We start from the raw sequence: 23799 nt of genomic DNA, 5'->3' as shown, positions 1-23799 counted from the left end.
TTAAGGATAAATTTGTAATTTAACATTCGTAGAATTTTTATTATTCACTGAAAGAATAATGATATTTTTGAAGAAAAAAATTTAAGGGCATTTTAGTCCAAAACACGGGTAATGACATTCCCAGTAATATACCTAAAAAATACACTGTTGGTAATAAAACATTACCGGAAATGAGATTATTGGTCAACCAAACAGAGGAATGTAGATTTCATTCCCATAATAATCCCATATTCCACATTCCTCCTATCTAAACAGCCCTAAAGGAAGAGCCATAAACGCTCTTCAATCAATTGTAAACTAAAAGGCACATATCATTTGTTAAAAAAAAGTACAAATAACTCTAAAAATTTGTTTGAAAAACAAAAGAGAGTTGATAGTTAGAGCTATTTTAAGTAAAATATTATTTTATTGGTATTTCTCGAAAATATATTAGAATCCAATTCCAAATAATTATTAGTCGATCATATATATATATATATATATATATAAATAAAAAGAGTAAAAGCCTAGCTAACAGAAGGCTTGCATAACCAATAACTCATACGGTCAAGATCGATCAAAAGTTGGAGCTCAGTTGGAAATTCTTCGAGGGTTGTTAAAGCAACTTCTTGAGCGTTGGGAAACTTGGCTATGAGATCGGCTGGGTGGTTTCCCTCTCTTGGATTCCATCTAATATCCGTAATTCAAGCTTTGTTACGGAGTCTATCGATAACGCGCACCAGAGATAGAGGAGAGGTGGACGCAGCAGGTTCATTTATCAGGTGGATAGCATGTTGGCAGTCCGATTGGACTTAAATAGATTCGAAACCCTGTTGCCATGCAAAAAGCAAACCATCGTGGATGACCCAGAGCTCGGCATGAAGAGCATCAAAAATGCATAATGCCATGTGAAAACCAATGATAGATGCCTCTTAAACAATATAAGAATTCCCGAAACAAAGCTTTCTTTTTTGAGTAAACTATACAAATGGTCACTAATATTTGAATTATTTTACTTTTTTTACTAATATTTTAAAAGTAACAAATTGATTCCAAATGTTATTGATTTATAACAAATGGTCACTCAACCGTTAACAGCCGTTACTGGAGTAACCTTTTGTACCAGTTAAATAGCTTATTCTTCTCAATACTCATAGTTAAAGTAGGTTTAACCTTTTGTACCAGTTAAATAGCTTTAACATCATCTCTATCATCCCTTTATTTTATTTTTCTTTGAAATGCGTTTTATTCTTCTGTACAATATATTAGACAAAATATGATTACAAATAACCTTCTTTTATTTATGGATCATGTTATTTAATTTTTTTTATATTTTAAAAGTATTTATATCTGACAAGTAATTATTTAGATATGAAATTATATTTATATATATATCTGGAGCATATTTAACAGTCATCTTCAATGCCGGATAAGAAGATGGTAATAGGAGCAATGTAACTTGAGTAATCATACTAACAAGGTGACCATAATTATACAGATGAACACCATTTCAGAAGGAAAAGCAAAAACTAATTGAGAATAAATGTGAAAAAGTAAGATATTTTTTCTGATGATAAGTTGACACACCCACAGAGAGAATGCTTACGGATTAAAGAATAACACTCCCGCATGAATTTAGCTTCTGCATATCCTCCTTGCTCTTTTCTGCAGATCACCGACAATCATAAAGTGTTCTTTCATGGTAAAGTGATACTAAATCAAGTATTATTTTCATGTTTCCTTTTCAAAAGCATGTACCAAGTATCCTGAGAAATACGTAGCAGGAATTGGGTTTTGGGTGGGGGGGGGGTTGCAAACAGATTAATTAATATGTCATGGATTCAGCAAGGATCTAAATGCAACTCTTGTATGTGATGAACCGATGAAGAAAATTAAGGTATCTTAATTCTAAGCAAACTTACATACCAAGAACATGTCATGAAACACAGCCTTTCCAATAATGGTTTTTCAAGAAAGATAACTTGACAAACCTGTCTTATTTTTCCCTTTAGCTGGCTGCACTACCACGTGCATTATGATAAAACCAACAGGAAGGCCGCCAATTGTTATTCTGGAATCAGCGAGAGTTTTGTTGTTTTCCAGAACTCTACCGACATGTATAAGTTTCAAATCTTTTATTGATTTTGGCGCTATTGTTTTTTGTCTGAAATTACACGAAGTCTCCATTAACTCAGACAACTGTTGCTGGGAAGGAGCATCATCCAAGACATTTAAATTGCAATTATATCATTATAAAATGCATAAACAAGACACATGCATACATGAGTTATGCATTGGCCAAAACCAGCCTTATTCTTCAAGCTGAATATGGTATCATCAAAATGAAAATTGAAGTTTATTATGTCTACATTTATAAATATAGTGGCAAAATCAATGTCATTCAAATGAGCATTGGGCAATACCGAAATTTGCTTTTAAATATACCATGCAAGCAATGTTCATCACTGAATTGATACTTATCAATTACAGGGCCAACAACAGACAACATAAACAACAAAGCCTGCAAAAAAGGTTAAAGCCGCCTTCCGACTCGAGTATTGAGAAGGACGAGCATGAAGAAAGAAAAAATGTAAAAAAGTTATGCAACTAAGCTTCTAATTAGAGGAGATGAAGAAAAAATAGGGAAGTTTAAGAATTTGAGAAGGATAGGCTTGGAGAAAGAAGAAAAACGGTGGATTGAAGAAGAGGAGGAGGAGGTGTGGCCGGTCAAAATGGTCTCATTTGACTAGATGATGTCAAAAAAAGTCACAATAATGTGTCACATCAATATTTCTTTACTCCTGTAGTAACGGATGTTAGTGGTCGACTGATCAATTTGTTATAAATCGATAATGTTAATAATTAATTTATTACTTTTTAAAATTCAATGAAAGAAACTAAAACGTACTAAAGTATTAATGACCATTTATATAGTTTAACCTTTGTTTAAAAAAAGTACGCTTGCTATATTAACCAAAAAAAGATATTGAGCGATAATATTTTGTTCATAAAGCCACTTGGAATTCATTATCCATAGAAACCCTAATTACTCCGAATTAATTACACAGTTCAGACGCCTCACAGCATCAAGAGCGGAAAGGGTTTAAAGAAGAAATGACGGCCAAAAGGAAAACCCCCCGTCAAGTCTCGAAACCCAGATCTCATTCGTGGTGTAGGCAAGTATTCCAGGTCTTAGATGTACCACAAGCGTGGCCTTTGGGCCATCAAGGGCAAACACGGTGGCGTTTTCCCCCGCCATGACCCGCAGCCTAAGGCCTCCGCTGCCGCCGAGTTTCCCCCAAGTTTTACCCAGCTTATGATGTCAAGAAGCCTCTTCTCAATAAGCGCATGCCTAAACCCACCAAGCTCAGGTTCTTGTATGTAATGCTTTATTCATTTGTAGATCTCTCTGGAGGTTGTTTGTTTCTCATTGTTGGGTTTTTGCTCTTTTTTTGATTTGTTTGTTTAGAGCAAGCATTACACCTGGGACGGTGTTGATTTTGTTGGCTGGTAGATTTATGGGGAAGAGAGTTGTGTTTTTGAAGCAACTTCCTTCTGGGCTGCTTCTGGTTACTGGTAACTTTCTTTTTTTCCTCACTTTTGTTTCGTTAGTATACACTCACATATGGATATGCATTGTTTCTTAGTTGAATGTTTGCTGGAAATTGTCTTGATGAAGTGAAACTAGTGACCTTCAGTGTAATTCTAAGAGTCTAGGGGTATTCAATCGGCAATTCGTTCAGTAACCCAAACCAAATCGTACTTTTGGTTGGATTAATCTTGGTTTTAAAAAGCGTAAAGAGCCTTAAGGCGCCTAGGGTCCTAGACATTGAAGCGCTAAGCGAAAGCGCTCGCTTTATGCACATTAAGCGCCAGAAAGGCTGAAATTTACAAAAAAATAAAGAATATTTATAAATTATCTTATAAATACTTAAATATCAAAGTGTCAATGCATATATTCAAAACTTATAAGTACTTAAACACCAAAATATAATTCTCAATTTACTTATAAGTTATAAACACTTAAATACTTATATACCATTAACCATACGACTATATGAGCATATTAATCTCAAAAGATGGTCTGCACCAAAAGTAGTCTAAAGTGAGATGAACAAAAGTATTTTTCTAAACCCTCAATTCCTTATAACTAAAATTCCTCTAAATCGTCATCGTCATCAACTCGGACAACAACATCTCCTTCATCACTAGACACTCCAATATCTTCTTCCATCTCATCTTCATCAACTAAGCATCTAAGAGATGGTCTACTAGAGATAGGATTATGAGTAGGAGATTTTCCTTTATCATTTCTCGATGGTCCGGCTCCATCATTCACTACTTTTGATGCTCTAGTTAGATAACTAGGCTCATATGCACCGGAAGCGTTAGCAACATCACTCCATGTCAAATCCTCACCAACAAACATCGCCTCATCATCATCTTCATCATCTTCCATTCTTCCCATCAACCACTCATTGCTCTCATCAATATCTTGCAAAAGAATGGGATCGGTCTCCTAACTTTTAGCTCGATGCTCCAAGGCACGATTGAATTTCACAAACACCATGTCATTCAATCTAGATTGTGCCAATCTATTTCGTTTCTTAGTGTGAAGCTACAAGAAAAAAACCAAAACTGGATAATCTAAACTAAAAGCCGATCTAAGCCTGATAATCTAATAGCCCGCTAAACCCTAAACAAGCCCAAAAATCATATCTGCTAAAGCCCAGAATCGTATCTTCTAAACTCGCGATTAAGCGCCGATTAGCGCTTTGCTAAAAGCGCTGCAAAAGCGCCGATTACTACCGCTTAATGAATTCGTAGTGCTTTTGCTATGCTGAAGCGCCAGGGGCCTCGCTCGAGTCGCTTAGCGCTTTAATCACGCTTAAGCGGCGCTTTTTTAAACTAAGGGATTAATTAACATAAATGAAATACTTTCGGTTGAATTAATTCGGTTTTGACAGAATCTAAGGCAGTTGGAAATCATTGTAATGTTCTGTTAATGTCCGATGCTGTAGTATGGACTGTGTGGCTACTTGAGCTGATATTTTCTTGTTTTTGTTAAGCATGATGCTTTATCTTTGCTTTCGTTATACTTCTGCTCATATGTTAGATTATGTCATAGCAAAACCCATTTAACATTCAGTATATGCCTGCTTTAAAGCTCGGCGATCATGAAACCATAACCTGAGATTTACTTGGTTGCTGTTTGTGTCTAGAGATAGTATCTATGTTTTTGGTTGTTATTACTTGTCCATTGTTTGTTATAAAACTAGCAGTTCTCCTTTTTGTTTAAATTTCATTATTTGCTTATATTTGGAGTTTGCTTTCACCTTAGGACAATTCAAGATCAATGGTGTTCCTCTAAGGCGTGTGAACCAATCCTACGTCATTGGGACTTCTACCAAGGTTGACATCTCAGGAGTCAACATAGAGAAGTTCGATGACAAAAACTTTGCCAAGGAAGTCGAGAAGAAAAAAAAGAAGGGCGAGGGAGAGTTCTTTGAAGCTGAAAAAGAGGTTAGTTATATGCATTTAGTGTATAAGCTGTCCTAATCCTAAATAAGCTGTCTTCAAATATTATATAGGAAAAGAAGAAGCTGCCAAAAGGCAAGAAAGAAGACCAGAAAGCTGTCAATGCCTCTTTAATAAAGTCCATTGAGGGTGTCCCGGATTTGAAAGCCTACCTTGCCGCAAGATTTTCGCTGAAGTCTGGCGTGAAGCCTCATGAACTTGCCTTCTAGAAGTGACTTTTGCATTTAGCTAAGCTGTCTTACTTTGGCGTTCTCTGGTTTTTAGTATTAGTGGTCATAACCGTACCATCGGTTTTATCGAATCAATATAAACAAACCATTTTTGTTTTTTTTCCTTATACCATCATATGCAAGAACCTCAAATTTCCTTTTTTGTTTTTTGTGCTAATCTGATTGGAGCTTGTTTTTATTTTCTATTCAATTTTATTTTGATTGAATTTATGCTATGGAATTTCACACAGCCTAACTGATCTTAAGATTTAATTCTTGGCCGCTAGGCGTTAAGTTGGTATTATTTTTTCCCTCAGATTTGCTCGTTAATGGTCCTCCATTCTCATTGATTTCTCAACTGAAATTAGAAAATCATATAAATGATTGGAAGCATTATCCGATATACTTTCTTTTTTAGCATCATCGAATATAATTTCGTGAACTTGAAATTAAAAGTTTGATTGTATGAAAGTTGTTTTTCGGTTCAATTGTGCGAGACAAAAGAAAAGCCCAGAGCAGGAAAATAAAATAATTAAATAACAAATAATCAATGCCTTGTTCTGTGAACCGAGAGTATTAATTAATTTCACCTATAAAAATGTTGATATACTTTTCATAAGGATTGCACAACAAATAAACCTAAATCAACAAAGCTTAGAAAATGTATATCAAAATAAAGTTTAGCAAAAATGGGCAAAATGAAGAAAAGAAAAAACAAAGGTATTAGAATTAGGATGATCAGCCACAGCAGCCGCCTTTCTTTTGGGTTTCCTGCTCCTGATTGGGAACAATAATCCGGGTTCCCTTAAGAAGACCCGCACTGCCATTGGCATCTGACTCATCATTAGCAGAAAGGGTTTTCTTTCTGATTATTCCGTATATCTCTGTTAGAATTGTCAAAAATGCAGTTTCCACATTGGTCGATTCTAGAGCTGATGTCTCCATGAAGAACAGGCTCTCTCTTTGAGCAAACTCTTGTGCATCTTCCGTTGGGACTGCTCTTAGGTTCCCCAAGTCACACTTGTTGCCAATGAGCATTACAATGATATTCTTATCTGCGTGTCCCCTCAATTCCTCTAGCCACCTTGCCATGTTGTCAAACGATTGACGCTTGGTCATGTCGTAAACTAACATCGCTCCTACAGCTCCTCGGTAGTATGCACTAGTCACCGCCCTATACCTGATACGAGTACAAATTAAAGTAAGACTTTCAGCATACCATGCAGCATGAAGGAACCAAAATGCAGTTGGTTGATGCCACAAAACACAGTTCGAGATCTCGCTGTATCAGCCTTTGCCATGTTACTTTGGGACCTAATCTATAAGTAAAAATATATAGAGTGAAATTACCAAAGCCAAAGCAATTTGGCATAAGCCAGATAAGGTTCAATTTATATTGTTTCGTATAGAGTAAGCCATAACTATGATTACCATGTCAGAGAAAAAAATTAGCAACATCCCATTGATGCTGCAGCAGTGTGTGACTGGTGTTTAAAAGCAAAGCAGTTGTCATCATTAATCATTTCTTGCTTTCAGCACATGAATGCACTAATAATATGTTCATGACCAATAATGACCATTTAGCACGCATTATGCTTGAAGTAATTAATGAGGTTTTATGTTATAGCTGCAATCTCATTCTGGAGAACTGAATTTTTTGAGACAATAACTCATTATCCTTCCACATTTATAAAGTCATGAATCTATTACTCAAACTCAATCATCTGCTTGAACTACTCTAAAATTCTTGAAAAACGAACCACATATGTTTTCTAATGTAGCACTACTCTGCTCGAGTAAAAATAACTTGATAATAACTTACTGTCTTTCACTTTATATGGTCATGAACCTATTGCTCCAAGTAATCGATCTGCTTGAACTGGCTCTATAAATCTAAAAAGATGATATGTCTATTAATGTAGCATTAATCTGTTTGAGTAAAGATGATTTGATTAGATTCATGGAACTTCGCTGAACAATATTTCTCTCCCAAACACCTAGTGCAGTTTTCCGAGCACCTGACATTTTCTTGTACAAATGTTTGTTTATTATTGTTATTCTTCCTTCAGTTTCCAATACCTCTATATTATCAAACACGTGCAATTTTCAAGAACTCCCATCAATTGTCTATCACGTTCAGCACAAATACATCCCAAGAATGAAGCATAAAGTTCCAGACAATCAATCAATGAAGTCAGAAAATACTCAAACCTACAATTGCTGTACTCCCGAGAGAAATATAATACAAGTCCATCACAAATGAAAAGACACGGCATAAATTACATGAAAATGCTTAACGGCATCAGAAATATCTCTTCTAATTTGAAAAATTTTAGAATCTGTAACTGGCAGAAAATAAGTCCGTATCTTAAACAACAATGACACCAAAATTTTGAAGTGAGGACTAAGAATTTTCTACCTAATACCATCAAAAACCATTCCCAGAAGTATTAATCAAGCTAAGCAGCTCAACTGCTATGACTATGACATTGCCTTCCTCTCTGAACAGTCTTTTAGTGAGAACATTAATTTAATTGAAAAAGAAGCAAAATAAAGATCTGTCTCACATTAACCAAATTAGAAAATTTCATCCCACCAATCCCTTGGGTTCAACTAAGTAGTCTTTAAGCAACCAATGCATCATCATCTCCAGAATCTAACCATAAGCCAAACAACCATGAAGTTTACATGTAACATCATTGAAAATTGTAAAAAATATATATCTATTTCTTTCTTCACAGATTCTTGTTTCTTTCATGTCATTTCGGCCTCATTTCCAATGTATATCATTTGCCTATTACAAGTATTAACAATGTTCCTTGGATAGGTAAAAAGATATAACAAAGAGAACTGTTTCCCGACTTTTTCTACTCTAAATTCTTTCATTTTCTCAAATCCAAATTTATGCAGACAAACTAATTGAAATTTTCAGGCATATAAAAGTAAAATCTAACCTTTCTTGGCCAGCAGTATCCCAAATTTGCGCTTTAACAGTTTTGTTATCAATAACAAGTGTTTTAGTCTGGAATTCAACACCAATTGTGGCTTTCGAATCCAAACTGAATTGGTTCCGGGAGAAACGTGCAAGCAGCTGAGATTTCCCAACCGCTGAATCCCCAATCAAAACCACTTTGAATACATAATCAATCTTTTGACTGAAATCCCCACCACGGATGCTTGACATTATCACCACCCAATAAAAAAAAATCACTCCTCAAATCGATCCACCGCTCAAAATCCAGAAATCAATTCAATCATAAAAAAATAAAATAATCAAATCATATAAAACATATGGGTTACGATTAATCATGTGCATCTAGTGGATTATACAAGAGAAAACAATAAGCTACGCATGACATTATTGTAGATCAATTCGATACATTTGAAGGACCAGATATGAAGGATGGTGAAAGAAAAGATGTAGAGATGGGAATTGCAAATTAGGGTTAGGGTTAGGGCTAGAGGAAGACGAAGAACAGAGAGTTTTGGGATTTTTTGAAAGCCATGTTTTTTTTGTTAAGACGTGAAATCACCAACGGTCAGTGCGGGACCCATTAACGGTTTTTGCTCATTGCTGCTTTAAAAGAAAAAAGTTTTGGTGTATTGCATGCACACCGATTTGTTGGTGTAGCTTAATTATACTGATAAATAAAAACAAATACTAATGAAATTGTACATCGAAAGGAATGAGTAATTTGTCATGCTTTCTAAAATTAAAACAATTTATATTATTATTTTAACAAAAAAATATTTCTTCAATTATATTTACGAATTTTACTTACCTGTTTGTCATTTTTTAAGTTTTTTTTTTATAATTCATTTCATTACCCAAAAAGCAGAAAATTGCTACAAAATAATCAGAGTTCTGATTACAAATATTGCCCTACTTACAAAATAATCGACAATCAAATTATACCCTAATGATTATAAAGAGTAATATTAACATTATCTAATCTATTTATATTCTTACCCCTTAAGTGTAAACCAACAATTTCCTTAAGTCTAAACTATACCCTAATTTATATTCTTAAAGGCAACAATTTTTGGAATTTTAATGTTCATCCCACATGTAGCTGGAACTTGAGGCGTATTTTTAAACTTAGAACCGAAGCTTCTTCAGTGTTGTCTGCTGGAACAATGAAAGTTTCTGTAATTTGGGATGCAATTCGTGATAACAGATCCCAAGTCCACTGGCAGAAAATTATCTGGTTTCCTTTGCACATTCCTAAACATAGCTTGATTTCTTGGATGCCATTACTTGATAGGCTTCCAACAAAAGTGAGACTTCACTAAATGGGGATTATCAATGAATGCCATTGCTTATTCTGCAACTATCCTTGGGCAACAAGGGAGCACTTGTTCCTCCATTGTCATATGGCTAAGCAATTATGGAATTTTGTTTTCACTCACATTGGTATGCAAAATTCCATAACCTCTTGGGATGTTTTTTTTTGTGTGGGCAAGCTCTACTTGGAAAGGTAAATCTTTGCTAACTTTGATTTTGAAGCTTGCCCTTAATGCTCTCATCTATACCCTCTGGGAAGAAAGAAACAGAAGGCTCTTTCAAGGTCACTGCAGAAACACCCAAGAGTTGTTCACTGCCATTAAGGATGTGGTACGATTTCAGTTGAGGGATAGGAACATAAATAGAAATGATAGCACTAATTCTACCCTTTGTACTCTTTGGAATATAAATTGCTCTTGATTATTTTGTAACTAAAATCTTTTGGTAAACAGAACATTGCTGGTTTTGTAGCAGATTATGTTATTGTTGTTGAACTTGTTCTTTGGTTAATGAAGCTGATTAATTTATCCAAAAAAAAACAATTTCCTTAATGACATGGAACATTTCTTCAACATTTCTAGATCGACTCTGAAAAAGTCTTTTGTTTCTTTCTTCCCATAGGATGTAAATTAAAGCATTCGAAGCAATCTTCATAATAGTAGTGAGCAAGGATTTACATTTCCAAAAAGCACAAGCCCAATCAAAGAGAGCATCCCAAGACAAATGTCTAAACTGCAAGCCATTAAGGGAGAAAACTGATGTCCATAAAGAAGCAACTGTAGGACATTCAAAGAACAAGTGATTCCTTGTTTCCAGAATAGCACCACAAAAAACGCATTGACATTCAATGATAAGCCCTAAGCGATGCAACCTTTCTTTTGTAGGAAGACTATCAAGAAAAGCCATCAAAACAATTAAACTATGCTTTGGGAAGTGGAGAGGAAACCAAAGCAGCTTATGACATGGTACTTTGGTACTCTTCACCCTAATCTCGTTCCAAATTCCACTCACTTTTTTAGTTCCAGAAGACAGAACAGAAAGGACCTCAGTTCTCATATTTAGGATTTGTCTTAATTCCAGTTCATTTTTTAAGTTCATCATTTATTTGATGAATAAATTTTATTTTTCATTCTTATAAAATGTTTATTTAAAAGAACAATTTTGATAGTTAATTTTAATTATTATTTTTATCATAATGGCTTTATTCTAGTTGTGAAAAAAAAGTTAAGAATGAGTTTGTCTTTTTTTAGTTTAATAAGTAGCTCTAGATAAGAATAGATGTTGGGGTACGATCACATACTCGAAAATTTTATTTAAATTATACGAGAAAAATAAAAGTTATGAATGGGTTTGTCTGATAGGTCTTGATTATTCTCCTTTTGGCAGAATGAATTCAAGTAGTAGAGCAGGAAACCACGGCTGTTGGCATGGCTGAACGCTGAGGAGGGGAGACAATCAGACATAACGGCTGATGGGGCTACGTATACTGGCGGCGGCTGCTTCCCTTTGCTACAACTAGAGTTTGGGGGGTCTGCTGTCAATGCGTTGTGTTTAGGCCTAGAACTTAGTTTGGATATTGGGTTGTTGAGTCTGGTCAGGTGATGTAATTAGGTTTTTGGTTTAATGAGCTTGGATAATGGATCTAATTTGGAATTGTATAATTAAATGGATGAATCGTCACTGACTTCGAAAATCTCTAAATGATAGTATCTGAAGGATTCCTTATTATGATTATTTTGTGCGGGCATTGGATTCAAAACTTTGATAAAATTAATTTCTCGCGTTCTAGTAGGTAATAAGAATTTATATCGTTGAATAATTAGTTGTCACATATAATTTTAATACGTTTGGATTCAAGCTTTGTTCATCTTCCATTTTTATTCTGTTTGTTTATATATACGTGTATAACATTTGATAGAACTTTGTAGGGTTCAGCGGTAGAATTGGAAAATTCTGCATTTAGAAAGCAATGAATGAACTATTGTACTTTTCACAACCATCAACACGAAGCCTCAATGCAAATGCATCCAAAATAGACTTTTTACAGAATAATTGCATGCATTCATGCTTCGGGGGCAACAAATTCTTTGCAGCTATACTAAAGGGAATGATGAAAGAGAAGCAAGAAAAGGGTTACATACATATAATCAAAGGTGCATGAAATTGTAGTTTTTCTGTCTAAAAAAATGTCCTAATAGAAAACATAAAGAGCTATATGAAGCAAATTAGGGTCCATGGATTAATCAAAATGGGCTTCTTTTTTTTTGGGATTCTCGGGGTATTAATATGTGCTTTTATGTTTTATTTTTTAAACTAAGGGAACTTCAATTAATTTTTGGGATTCTCGAGTATTAATGTGTTTCTGTGTTTTAATTTTTAAAAATGAATGAAATTCCAATTTTAATTATATACAGTATTTTACCAAAACATAGAATTTGATATAGCGACTGCGGGGGTAATTATATGTATTCTACACTTTGGATGACATGATATGTTTTGATTGGTCCTCTTTAAATTGTTTTTTATTCATTAAAAAAAACTAAAAGTAAATGGTAAATGATATATTTTGATTGATCACTCTTTTTTTTAATAGAGTTAATGTTCGAGATATTGAGATAACAATTTAAACTTTATGAGTCAATACAAAGTATACAATTTAAAAGACAATGATACATTTAAGTCTAAGTAAATAAATTTAATTGGTCATTGTTTAGGAGTATAATTATTGTCTTAATAGTTCATAGAATATAATTTTTAATATATTTTTTGTTTAATCAAGTTTAGTTTGATTTTTCATATCCAATTCAATTTGCATAATTAAATAACCTCAGTAATTATTAAAAACCTTTCAAACAAATAATACCTCATAATCACATCATACTATTATGAAAAACCTTAAATAAACTCCAATACACACCCATCCTAACCATTTATAGATTTAATTTATTTCGAATTTTGTATCAACCCACTAATTAATTTGAGAAAGCATTAAATATATGTTAATATTCTAATAAAGAACTAGTATATTGCTTCACAATATAGGATTAATTTTTTAAACTAATAAATTTAAAATAATATATAAATATTAAAATAAGAAAATAACATTGAAAATTATTATAAAATATATCAGACTGACAAAGTATATGAAAAATAAGAAACTTATAAATCATATTCATAAAAATGATGAAAATTTGACAGGAATATCTATTATTTTTTAAAAATTAAGTTACTATAATAAAATATATAAAAAATAAATTATAAATTAAAAATACGATATTAACAAATAAATCAAATTAAAATAATTGAAAATTTTATCATTACTCAATATGGAAAATAATTAGTTTCGAATCCTATTTGTTTACTGATATACTAAATAATTATATAAAATAAATTTAATAAAATCAAATATTTTTTATGTTTATCAAACTAAGGGGTTGTTTGTTTGCTTCAGAATAATTAAACGCTGAATGATTCAAATGCTGAATGATTCAAATATTGAATGATTCAGAGTCTCTGTATGAATTAGCTCTGAATGTGACATACTGTTTGATAATGGTTCTTAATCATTCAAAATGTACTTCTGTGTTGAATCATTCAGAATGTACTTCTGTGTTGAATCATTCAGCACTGTTTTGCTGAATCATTCAACACTGTTTTACTGAATCATTCAGAGGTACAAGTTTAACATTTAACGTTAAATAATTCCATTAAGAGACAAACAAACCGCCCCTAAAATTATATAAGTTTACAAACACATTACAAAAAAAGAGAGAACAAACCTTTCTATTGTCAAATTTATTTCCTTATAATTTCCCTCCTTTTAAGGCTTTAACCCTTCCCTCCTTACCACTTTCCCTCATTTTCTTTCTAACCCTCACAATCTCTTTTCGCCAGCTGAATTTCTACTCTCGCCTCCCTCTGCGATTCCCTCTTTCTTCCTCTAAACTACAAACCTCAATGTCTAGTGTTGCTCGAGTCTCCGCTCGTTCCACGCAGCCGCATCCTCCTACTTCTTCTGCTGCCGTGTCAGCACCAGCTCCGTCGGGTACTTCTGTTGTTCCACCGATACGCCGCCACCTGGCTTTCGCCTCGACGAAGCCGCCATTTGTTCATCCTGATGATTACCATAGATTTTCCTCTAATAATACTAACAATAATCTAGCCAATTCTAGTAATACTCGTGGAATCATCGCCGATCAAGAAGTTGAAGCGATTGTGGTGAGATCCACTGTGAGTTTTTGTAATTTTCATTAAATTCATTTCACAATATTTTCTTAAAAAATGGTGATTGTGATGTAGTGAGTCAACTGTCAACATATGCATTTTTTTCTGTTGCTTATACCCTCATTTATTTATCGTTAGATTGTGCTCGATCGCAACCTCTTAATGACAATAAATACTATTCACTTTTATGTTCTTAATCTTATAGTGGTTTTTTTCAAAAAATCTTTTCTCTACAAGAACTTTTCATGGTGGCTTGTTTACTTAGTGGAATTGAAATTCTCGATATCAATATAATTATTTCATTTTTTTGACTCTGCTGAGAAATCATTACGCTTGTATTTTAATACGTGAACTGTTCATAGGGCATTTATGTTTTTGGTGATGCATTTGATGGTATAATGGGCTTTGGGTTGCGTAAAGCGCCACTTTGCTGAACTAAGATAAAACGCCGGGATCCGGGATCATCCAATAGCTAAAACTTGATGGCTTATACACTTTCATCCCCTCAGAAACTAGTTTTAGCGCTATAACCTTTGGCCCTCATGCCAAGGAGTGAATATCTAGCTATTGGGTTTAGTTTGTGATAATTTGGATTTCAAACCATATTGTAATTGATAGTATATTATTTTTTATGCAATAAACTTGCTCAGAGAGGAAGCTGGTGCTTCTGTTGCATTGTTGGTTCAAAAGCAGAAAATTAGATGTCATGCCCTATGTTGAAAAGAACTTGAAGTCTGTAAATTCTTTGTATGTTGCAGCTTTAACGGCTTTTGATAAATGATGCCGTTGATATTGTTGTGACTTCCCCTTTCATAAATTACAATTGCTATTCTCTCTCAAAAACCTATGCACGTATATGATATTCCTTTCTCTCACTGTCCAGTGCCCACCTAATAACAAGTGAATCACTATTTTTCGTACATACTTGACTACTTCATGACATTGATCTCTATGAACTTTGGCCTTGGCAAAAACCTTCTGAATCAAATAGTAAAGTAACTCTGAAGGTTTTTATGGTTAACACTTCACAGTAATTTTTCTTATGCATATTATATATTTGCATATGTTGGACATAGGCTCTTTTCCTTATTTTAATTGTTTTTAGTGTAAATATAGCCACACTTAAATTATTTTATTTTCTTTCCATAGACATACATAACTTCTGAGATAAACTTGTAACTCCTTTTATTAGAACACTTTGAAACACTGCCTTTTTTTCTCAGCCGTTAAAAAGAAAGAGCACAGTGGAGAACAAGGAAGTTGAACCTAGCCAATGGACAAATAGTCCTGGAATTACCAACATATCCAATAGTCCATTCCAGACACCTGTATCTGCAAAAGGAGGAAAGATGAATAGTAGATCAAAGGCCAATAAGTCTACTTCTCAAACACCTGTGGCACATGCTAGTGAGAAACTTTGCCCTTTCATCCACTTTATTATCTCGCCATTTTTATGTCAGCTACTAGCATTGTCAATAAAAGAACTCTTATATTTCAGTCCCAAGATGTATGTATGAGTTTGATTACTTTATTGGGTAGACTAATCACTAATGTGCATAGAAAGACAGAAAATGGGAGGAGAACCACTGACATTACATATGGCATCGCAGGTTCTCCATCTCCTCTTACTCCTGCTGGTGCTGGCAGCTGCCGTTATGACAGTTCTTTAGGTAACCTTAATAATGTGTGTGTGTGTGTGTGTGTGTTTGAAGAAAGCATGGATAATTTTTTGGCTGTGCCTAAAACTTTTAGTCATGGTGAAATGTGTGGAATTTTTAGGTTTCTTGACAAAAAAGTTCATCAATCTCATAAAGCATGCTGAAGATGGTATCATTGACCTAAATAAGGCTGCAGAAACGTTGGGGGTAAATGATATACATTTAACTGAACTTATGTACCTTTGGGTGTTTTGTCATATTACTGAAATGGATCTTTTATTTGTTCATCTATTTTTTTATTGGTATTTCCCCCCTCTCAACAGGTGCAAAAGAGAAGGATATATGACATAACAAATGTTTTGGAAGGCATTGGTCTTATTGAAAAGAAGCTGAAAAACCAAATTATTTGGAAGTAATTACTGATGATGTTAAAAGTTTTCAAGAATTTGTTGTCTTAATTTGGTTTGTCATTCTGGTTAACCTTCAAATAACATGGGATTTATTTGAGTATTAAATCAAATTTACTAGGGGCGTTGATGATTCAAGACCAGGAGAAGCAGATATTGATCTCTCTGTATTACAGGTATGCAGAAGCAATATTGATTTTGTTTTACCTGGACATCCCAGGGCAACAATTTCTCTTGTTATTGTGTATAAGAGTTTTTGTTTCTTTGTTTTGGTTTATGACTCTCGAGAGAATGTTCGATCAGTGCTGGTTGACCGATTTGTGTTCTTTGTTTCCTACATATTATATTTGTTTCTCTTTTGTATGCAGGCAGAAATTGAAAACCTTACCATGAAAGAGCACGCATTAGATGATCAAATAAGGTTATGCGTGGCTTATTTTCTTGCAATATTTTTGACTCCCGCAAACCAGTTTTGGATTGCTGATGCTTCTAAAATATTGTAGAGAAATGCAGGAAAGATTGCGGGATTTGAGTGAGAATGAAAACAATCAGAGGTAAGAATAATGTCTCCTCTGTCTTGCACTGGGATCCAATTAATTGTTAACTGCAGATTCCTTGCAAACAATGACACATTTACCCATCTTCAATTTTTTTCAGGTGGCTTTTTGTGACTGAAGAAGACATCAAGGGTCTACCTTGTTTTCAGGTCTGTTGATTCCATGTTTGATTTAATTTTCTCCTTCACAATCATCTTCTGCACTTGACCCTGGTCTCCAAAACATCTTGATTTTACTAGGGCTAAATTTTCCACATTCCTTTTGGCAGAATGAAACCCTGATAGCAATTAAAGCCCCACATGGAACAACTCTGGAAGTACCTGATCCTGATGAAGTAAGCTTATGATTAGAGAATTCTAATGAGTTAGCACCATTTTTACTTTTAATGTTTTGAATGCATGATTGCATTGCTTCTTCATATTCCAGGCAGTCGACTACCCACAAAGGAGATACAGGATGATCCTTAGAAGCACAATGGGTTCCATTGATGTTTACCTTGTCAGGTATTGCTTCCTTTTGTATGCTAAGCTATTTATGGTTCATGTTTCTGAACCATCTTTCTTTCTCAATGAAATCTAACTGATGATGGACAGCAATGGTTCTTGTTTTGGCATCCTTCTCTCTCTTTTTCCCCCCTTCTTTTCAAATTGTTATTTTTCCTCAGCCAATTTGAGAAGTTTGAAGAGGTGAATGGTGTTGAGCCACCGGCAAGAGCCTCACTTGCGTCAAGCTCTGGTTCTAACGAAAACCAAGTTGAGGTCAATGTGGATGGCACCAGAAAGGAAATTGAACCACAGGCAGTGCAAACTCATCAAATGAGCTGTGATGTTAATGGTTCACAGGAGTCTGTTGGGGGAATGATGAGAATTGTTCCTTCGAGTATTGATGTAAGTTTGATTCTTTTGACCATTTGTTTCTGTAGCAAGCTTTATAGAGAGTGAGTATATGAATTGTTGTTAATGGCCAAGATACTTTTAAAGTTAGGTGTGGATTTAAAATTCATTTGTAGCCTGGGTTGTTACCCAACTTTAAGGCCCAAGATCAATTTCCTTTTCTGCACAGGACTTCATCATGCACCAAAATCGGGAAAAAAAGAGAGTTGAAGAAACCACTCTGCTCCATCTTTGTATGGTTAAAATGTACATTTCTGTTTCCAACAGTTGAGATTGACTCACTTTCTTGTCTTGTTTCCAGAATGATGCAGATTATTGGCTTCTATCAGATGCTGATGTTAGCATAACAGATATGTGGAAGACAGACTGTATCCTTCTAGAAAATTTATAGCTCTTTGATACGCTTGAACCCGAAGGCTGGAAAAAGAACTTGCCCAAACTCTTTTTATCCAATATACATTCATTGGCACGATATTTTAATGTGTAATCCTTGACTCCAAGAATTGCAGGTGCTGAATGGAGTGGGGTAGATATGCTTGATGCTAATTTTGGCATGGTTGATATCAGTATCCCAAGACCCCAATCCTCACCATCCACGATGGTTGAAGTGCCATCTTCTGCTTTTAACTCTAATCATAAGTAAAATTAGTTTTCCTAACCAAGTACTATAAACTATACCCCTATCTTTGATTAACATGGATCACTGGATAAAAATGTGGTTGGTAACTTGGGGGGGGTTACAATTATTTGCACACTTGAGCATTTTATGAATTATTTACACAAATTCATGTGTTACATTGTTGAAATTGGGGGTTAGTCCGTTGGATGATACTGGGATCACATGGTTGACATTGTCCACCAAATCTGATTATATACCAATTAATAGCCCTTGGTTGATCTTGAATCTGTTTGAAATATCAAATCCAGCTATAGCAAGTGTAGATGTGTAGAATTGATGCATTGAGATGACAATCAATGATGATGAGGTTTTGTTTGATCTATAGAGAATGACTTCTAAAAATATTTTATTTTACTTTTTAGATATTACTTTTAAAGATTCAGTTTTAAGTTCAATAAAAGCTATGTTTTCACTTTTCACATGGTGGCTCTAAGCAATGAGATAAACAAACAAACAAACAAAAAGGTGCTGTTGCATGCTGCAGAAACTAGACCATATGCACTGAAAATTATTACTTATGTAAACAGAATAATAACTATAAATTAATTAAATAACTAAAATAGGAAGCTAATCACAAGCTTATAGTGGTGTGCTGATCAGCTAAAAATGGTTGATTGATATTAGATTTGTATTTATTCGGCCCCGTGAACCTTTGATATCCGGCGGCCTTGCTTGATTTGAGAATATATGATTCTGGGATAAAACTGCATGTGAATCCTTGTTTATCTACGCACGAGCCAGACATTGCACTTATATAATATATTATATCTTGATTTTTAATATATATATATATATATTAAGTTCGTGTCATTTGATTAATTGATGACAAACTTTTTATAATAATAAATATGTACTCAGAAATATAATCTTTAGTACCAATTATACAATTAAACGCTGCAAACAGAAAAAGGTTCGGTTTCTACGTTTTTACTGTTGTATTCAGGAATCCACCAAACAAATTCAATAGTAAAGGAAAGTATTTTTCTTTCTACTAGTTTTGGATTCGAACATTTTCATTTGCAGAGTGCTTAATATTATCAATGACTAAATTTTTGTAAAAAGATGATATATTATAACCACCGTGTTAAAAAATTACCTACATATTCAGTTTCTACTATTAAAAAGAAGTTGCAAGTATCGTGTTGTACTACAAATTTGATTTTGGATAAAAACTCTCTTTTTATATATTAATTAATGGAAGGCATGTAAGAACCTTCCATTTTTCCAATGAAAATAATTTATGATCATATTGCTCGCAAACCCCTTTTTTGAAGAAAAAAAAGAAAGTCAGTCAAATCCGACGATGCCACTGATAGGGTTTTGATTTATATTATTTTGATTTATGTGTCCGATTTTATCTCTAAAGTCACACGAAAGTCGATTACTAATACTTCAAATATTACTATGTAGGGAAAGTAAAAGCCATGGACCCCTCTCTCACATGCAGGACTTATGGTGTTTATAATTTATAGATAGCTTTCTTCCATGCTCATTAAGTTGCCGCTCTCCCATCTCCGTTTTCTCTAAGTAAACTTCTCATTATCTAATACACACAAATGTCAGTCAACAAAAAGAAGCTGGTCCTCAACACAGTTCCAGTCAGCTTAGGCTGCAAGAAATTGAAGCTCACCAGTTTCTTCAACCCTAAACCCAAACCCAAACCACATTCTCCTTCATCTAAAACAACAACACATTCTTCCTTGTCCGAATTCGAAACCCCCACCTCGTTTTCTCCGAGCTCGGACACCACCACTCAGTACTGGGACATGGACATGGGAACAGACAAGGAAACCAAGGGTTCAACGATTACGGTTCGAGGGTTTGGTCGTGTCGGAGGGGAGAGTCTGGCGGTGGAGAAAGAGTCCGATGATCCTTACTTGGATTTCAAGTACTCAATGCTGCAAATGATACTGGAGAAAGAGATATATTCGAAAGTTGATTTGAAGGAGCTTCTCAACTGTTTCTTGAAGTTGAATTCTCCTTATTACCACGGGATCATTGTTAGAGCTTTCACTGAGATCTGGAATGGGCTGTTTTCCATCAAGCCCCGTGCCGATTCCCCCATGCCGTATTTCGGAGGTTTTCATTAAAAAATGAAGTTATTTGTATTTATATTAAAAGTTTTTGGTGATATATTATCATCTTATCCATTAATCATATGTAAAATTATATAAAATGTTAATATATCAGATGATAACGTATCATCAATGAAATTTAAATTTTAAATCATTTAACTTCAATTTGATGATATTTCATTGTTAAATTCTTGAAAAATATAAAGAACTGTACACAAATTCCTCATTAAGATACCATTGATGTTTTTGACTGCAGTCCAACGAGTGAATTGTGACAGGTGAGGTTATTGATAACCCATGTTAATTTAGACAGTTGATTAAAGAAGTATTTTCAGGTTAAATGCAGCAGGGGGTTGCGAATGTAAAGCTTTTTTTTTCATGCATTAAATGGAAAATATTTATTTCTTTAATAGTATGAGGGATTATAAGATAATATTTATTTAAAATTTTCTTAATCAATTAACAACGCACATACACCATGTAAACATATTTGCTTGAACCTAAGACTTCAAATAACAATATTTTTTTTACCATTGAGACCACTTGATAAGTGTAAATGAAAAATATTACTTTAAATAAAAAGCTTTAATCAAAGTGTGTTACTGTTCATACATTTCTTTAAATATTCCTTAGCTTAGAGAGAGAGGGAGTGTTTTTGAAAGCAAAACTCGTATGTACAATATTTGTTTCGTTTTCTTGTGCTTTTGGGGTACTTGATCGGCAGACAAGTTTACCCCACAAAAGAGTTATCAACAGAATGTATGGGGCATTATTTGATCAAATGATGTTGTAAGCGGTGAAGTACCCTTATATTTGAAGGAGGGATTGGGTTTCATCTTTTTTTGTTTGTGGGTTCAGGGACAGTCATACCTCAGAATCTCAGCCACATTTTAATTTTTGGAAAATTTACACCTACTGCTCACTCAATTACAAGTATTACTCACCCAACTTCGAAAGGTTTCAAACAAGTTATTTAACTAATCCATTGTTAAAGATTACAAATGAGTCATTCATTTATGAATAAGATTACAAACAAGTCATTCAATTTCAAAAAGTCATAAATGAGTCACTTAATTAATCAAAAAATAAAACCTATTTTGGGTTTTGGACTTCTTGTAAATCAAAGGTTCCATTCGACGATCCAAATAATGAACATGTTTTCATTTGGTGAGATGAATAACATATCCTGAGATGAAGGCCATCTGATGGTGATCGACATAGATCAATGCTTAAAAAATTTGAAAGAAGTAGGGTGATTTCATGCGAGATTCTCGTGAATCTAATTCAACGAATTAAATGAGAATATCGCGGTGAATCTTATGATAAAATTTTTGGCTCGTGGATCATCATATGCGATAGCGGGCAATGGTCAACGTAATGGCATGTATCTTGATTCTTACAATCAATTAATTAGATGACTTGATTGCTATAATCAATTAAGTGACTCGATTATAACCCTATAAAATCTAATATTTTTTAAATGAATAAAAAACTTTGCGTTTGAAAGTCATCTAATAATTAACGATCTAATGATATGATTATACTAATCAATTAGTTAGGTGATTCATTTGTAAGTTTATAGAATTAGGCGACTTAATTGTAATCTTAACAAGACTTTTAAATAAGTTTGATTTAATAAGTTTACTCAGATTTGTATGGTGGTTTAAAAAGTTCAATAAATCTTTTGAAATGACAGTTTAACTATATTTGTATGATGATTTAATAAGTTTGCGATTTCATCTACTTACGTTGTTCGCCTTTAAATCAAATTCACAATCTTTTTATTATAAAAAACAAAGCTATTTTTAGAATTTCTTCTTTTGTTGCAAAATTTTATAAAGTTAGAAGTAATGATAAACAAAAATAAGTTAGGGAGGGTGTTAGTTTTCTTTGGGTCTTGAATTCGAATAATTATATTTATGAGACATGTATACATCGTAAATGATTAAAAAATATTTTAAATAAATATTATATTTATAATAATCTCGTACTGTTTAAAAGAAGAGTTAACGGACTCTACTCTCTCTAATGGACGACATCTCTAACTTTGGTGTGGCCACCAAAACAAGATGCTCTTCCTTTACCTGAAATATAAACCCTTTGTTGATTTTTGTAGTTTGTCTAATCAATATAAGGATTTATGAACAAAATGGGGTCTTATTTCATGTCTTTGTCAAATCTAAAGAGAATAAAATCATAAATATGAGATCTTTTTTCTCCCTCCAAACTAATAGAACTTCATTTTTAATCCCTTGAAATATTATAAAATTATAAACTAACACAATAATAAATATATTTTTTTACTCTAAAAAATTATAATTAGATTTTATATCAAAATAATATCTTTTTAATAATCTAAGATGATTACAAGATAATATATGTTTATAATCTTTCTTAATCATTGATAATACACTCACCATGCAAAATAGTCAGTACAATGATTAAGTTGGAATCTTTAACCACTCAAATTTATATCAAAATAGTCAACAATCTCTAGAGCATATGGTTAAAAACACTGAGTTGATACCTCCCCTCCCCCTTATGTTGTGGGTTCGATATCCATTAGGAACAAAATTCCTCTTCCCCTCCCCTATAAGAAATTATTCAAAAAAATTATATCAAAATATACCATTTAACAAAATATATTCAATATTTATTTGATATTTACATTTTTAAACTAATCCAATTGATTAGACCAATCGAATCACATCAAAGATTTTTTGAAAATTTAACTTGTAATTCACTTATCAAACATTGATTAAATCTAACTGGTACAAGTACACAATGGAATTCAGCAAATATAAAATTAAAATTTCAACAACTCTATTTCCCTTGTCCCAAACCCTAATCTCAAATAGGACCATTCTTTTGTAAAATAAAATGTGGATCACAAGCCAAAACCCCACTATTTGCAAATGTTGAAAAATATCAAAGGAAGAAGACATAGTGGGCACCCAATCTTCCTCACAGTGGGGAACATCTCATTACTTGTTTGCCTACAAAAATGCACACAATGCCTAAACTGAAATGATGATATTTCTTTTGAAAAAGAAAAAGAAATAAAAAAGTACCCTCCAATAGATTCTATATCTATAGTTTTTGTGCGAATGAATTAAGGCAATAAGTGATTTCCTTTATCTTCCTTCGTTGATGTTTCAAACTCCATCATGATTTACAGTAGTAGCTAACTCACTTGGTTTTGTACCCTTATATCCAAGGTTTAAACCATCCCTAAAATTGTAAGTTTTAATAGTAAAAACACACTCTATCATATATTTGCTTATATGATGTGCAT

General features: G+C 33.5%; 3 protein-coding genes and 1 pseudogene across 3 annotated transcripts; 3 read left to right on the top strand and 1 right to left on the bottom strand.

The window, feature by feature from the left end:
- Positions 1–2261: 2261 nt before the first annotated feature.
- On the top strand, positions 2262–5796 carry LOC120161521 (annotated as a pseudogene).
- Positions 5797–6418: 622 nt separating this feature from the next.
- Positions 6419–9313, bottom strand: LOC120161749 (ras-related protein RABA4d-like). The gene is made up of 2 exons (XM_039171961.1): positions 8681–9313; positions 6419–6906 (listed from the first exon to the last, which is right to left on the bottom strand). The coding sequence occupies exons 1-2, from the start codon at positions 8908–8910 to the stop codon at positions 6465–6467; spliced, it is 672 nt and encodes a 223-aa protein (XP_039027892.1). The 5' UTR covers positions 8911–9313; the 3' UTR covers positions 6419–6464.
- A 4512-nt stretch (positions 9314–13825) lies between these two features.
- LOC120161747 (transcription factor E2FA-like) lies at positions 13826–18766 on the top strand. The gene is made up of 14 exons (XM_039171959.1): positions 13826–14241; positions 15459–15642; positions 15846–15905; positions 16015–16100; positions 16217–16305; positions 16422–16476; positions 16669–16721; positions 16804–16854; positions 16958–17006; positions 17126–17191; positions 17284–17360; positions 17522–17744; positions 18052–18118; positions 18260–18766. Exons 1-14 carry the CDS (start codon positions 13969–13971, stop codon positions 18391–18393), a joined length of 1467 nt encoding a protein of 488 aa, XP_039027890.1. The 5' UTR covers positions 13826–13968; the 3' UTR covers positions 18394–18766.
- Positions 18767–19937: 1171 nt separating this feature from the next.
- Positions 19938–20519, top strand: LOC120161520 (transcription repressor OFP6-like). Its single transcript, XM_039171740.1, has one exon. The coding sequence runs from the start codon at positions 19986–19988 to the stop codon at positions 20517–20519; it is 534 nt and encodes a 177-aa protein (XP_039027671.1). The 5' UTR covers positions 19938–19985.
- Positions 20520–23799: the final 3280 nt, after the last annotated feature.

Source organism: Hibiscus syriacus, unplaced genomic scaffold (genome assembly GCF_006381635.1).
Source record: "Hibiscus syriacus cultivar Baekdansim isolate YM2019G1 unplaced genomic scaffold, ASM638163v2 tig00111402_pilon, whole genome shotgun sequence".
Classification (NCBI taxonomy): domain Eukaryota; kingdom Viridiplantae; phylum Streptophyta; class Magnoliopsida; order Malvales; family Malvaceae; genus Hibiscus; species Hibiscus syriacus.
The sequence above is the reverse complement of the archived record's forward strand: the minus strand, read 5'-3'. Positions and strand labels throughout refer to the sequence as shown.

Coding starts and splice junctions, on each gene's coding strand:
- LOC120161749 (XM_039171961.1), bottom strand. CDS start 8,910: ATGTCAAGCATCCGTGGTGGGGATTTCAGTCAAAAGATTGATTATGTA. Junction 6,907..8,680: donor GATACTGCTGGCCAAGAAAG/GTTAGATTTTAC, acceptor TACTCGTATCAG/GTATAGGGCGGTGACTAGTG.
- LOC120161520 (XM_039171740.1), top strand. CDS start 19,986: ATGTCAGTCAACAAAAAGAAGCTGGTCCTCAACACAGTTCCAGTCAGC.
- LOC120161747 (XM_039171959.1), top strand. CDS start 13,969: ATGTCTAGTGTTGCTCGAGTCTCCGCTCGTTCCACGCAGCCGCATCCT. Junction 16,722..16,803: donor GCATTAGATGATCAAATAAG/GTTATGCGTGGC, acceptor AAAATATTGTAG/AGAAATGCAGGAAAGATTGC. Junction 17,007..17,125: donor AGGGTCTACCTTGTTTTCAG/GTCTGTTGATTC, acceptor TCCTTTTGGCAG/AATGAAACCCTGATAGCAAT.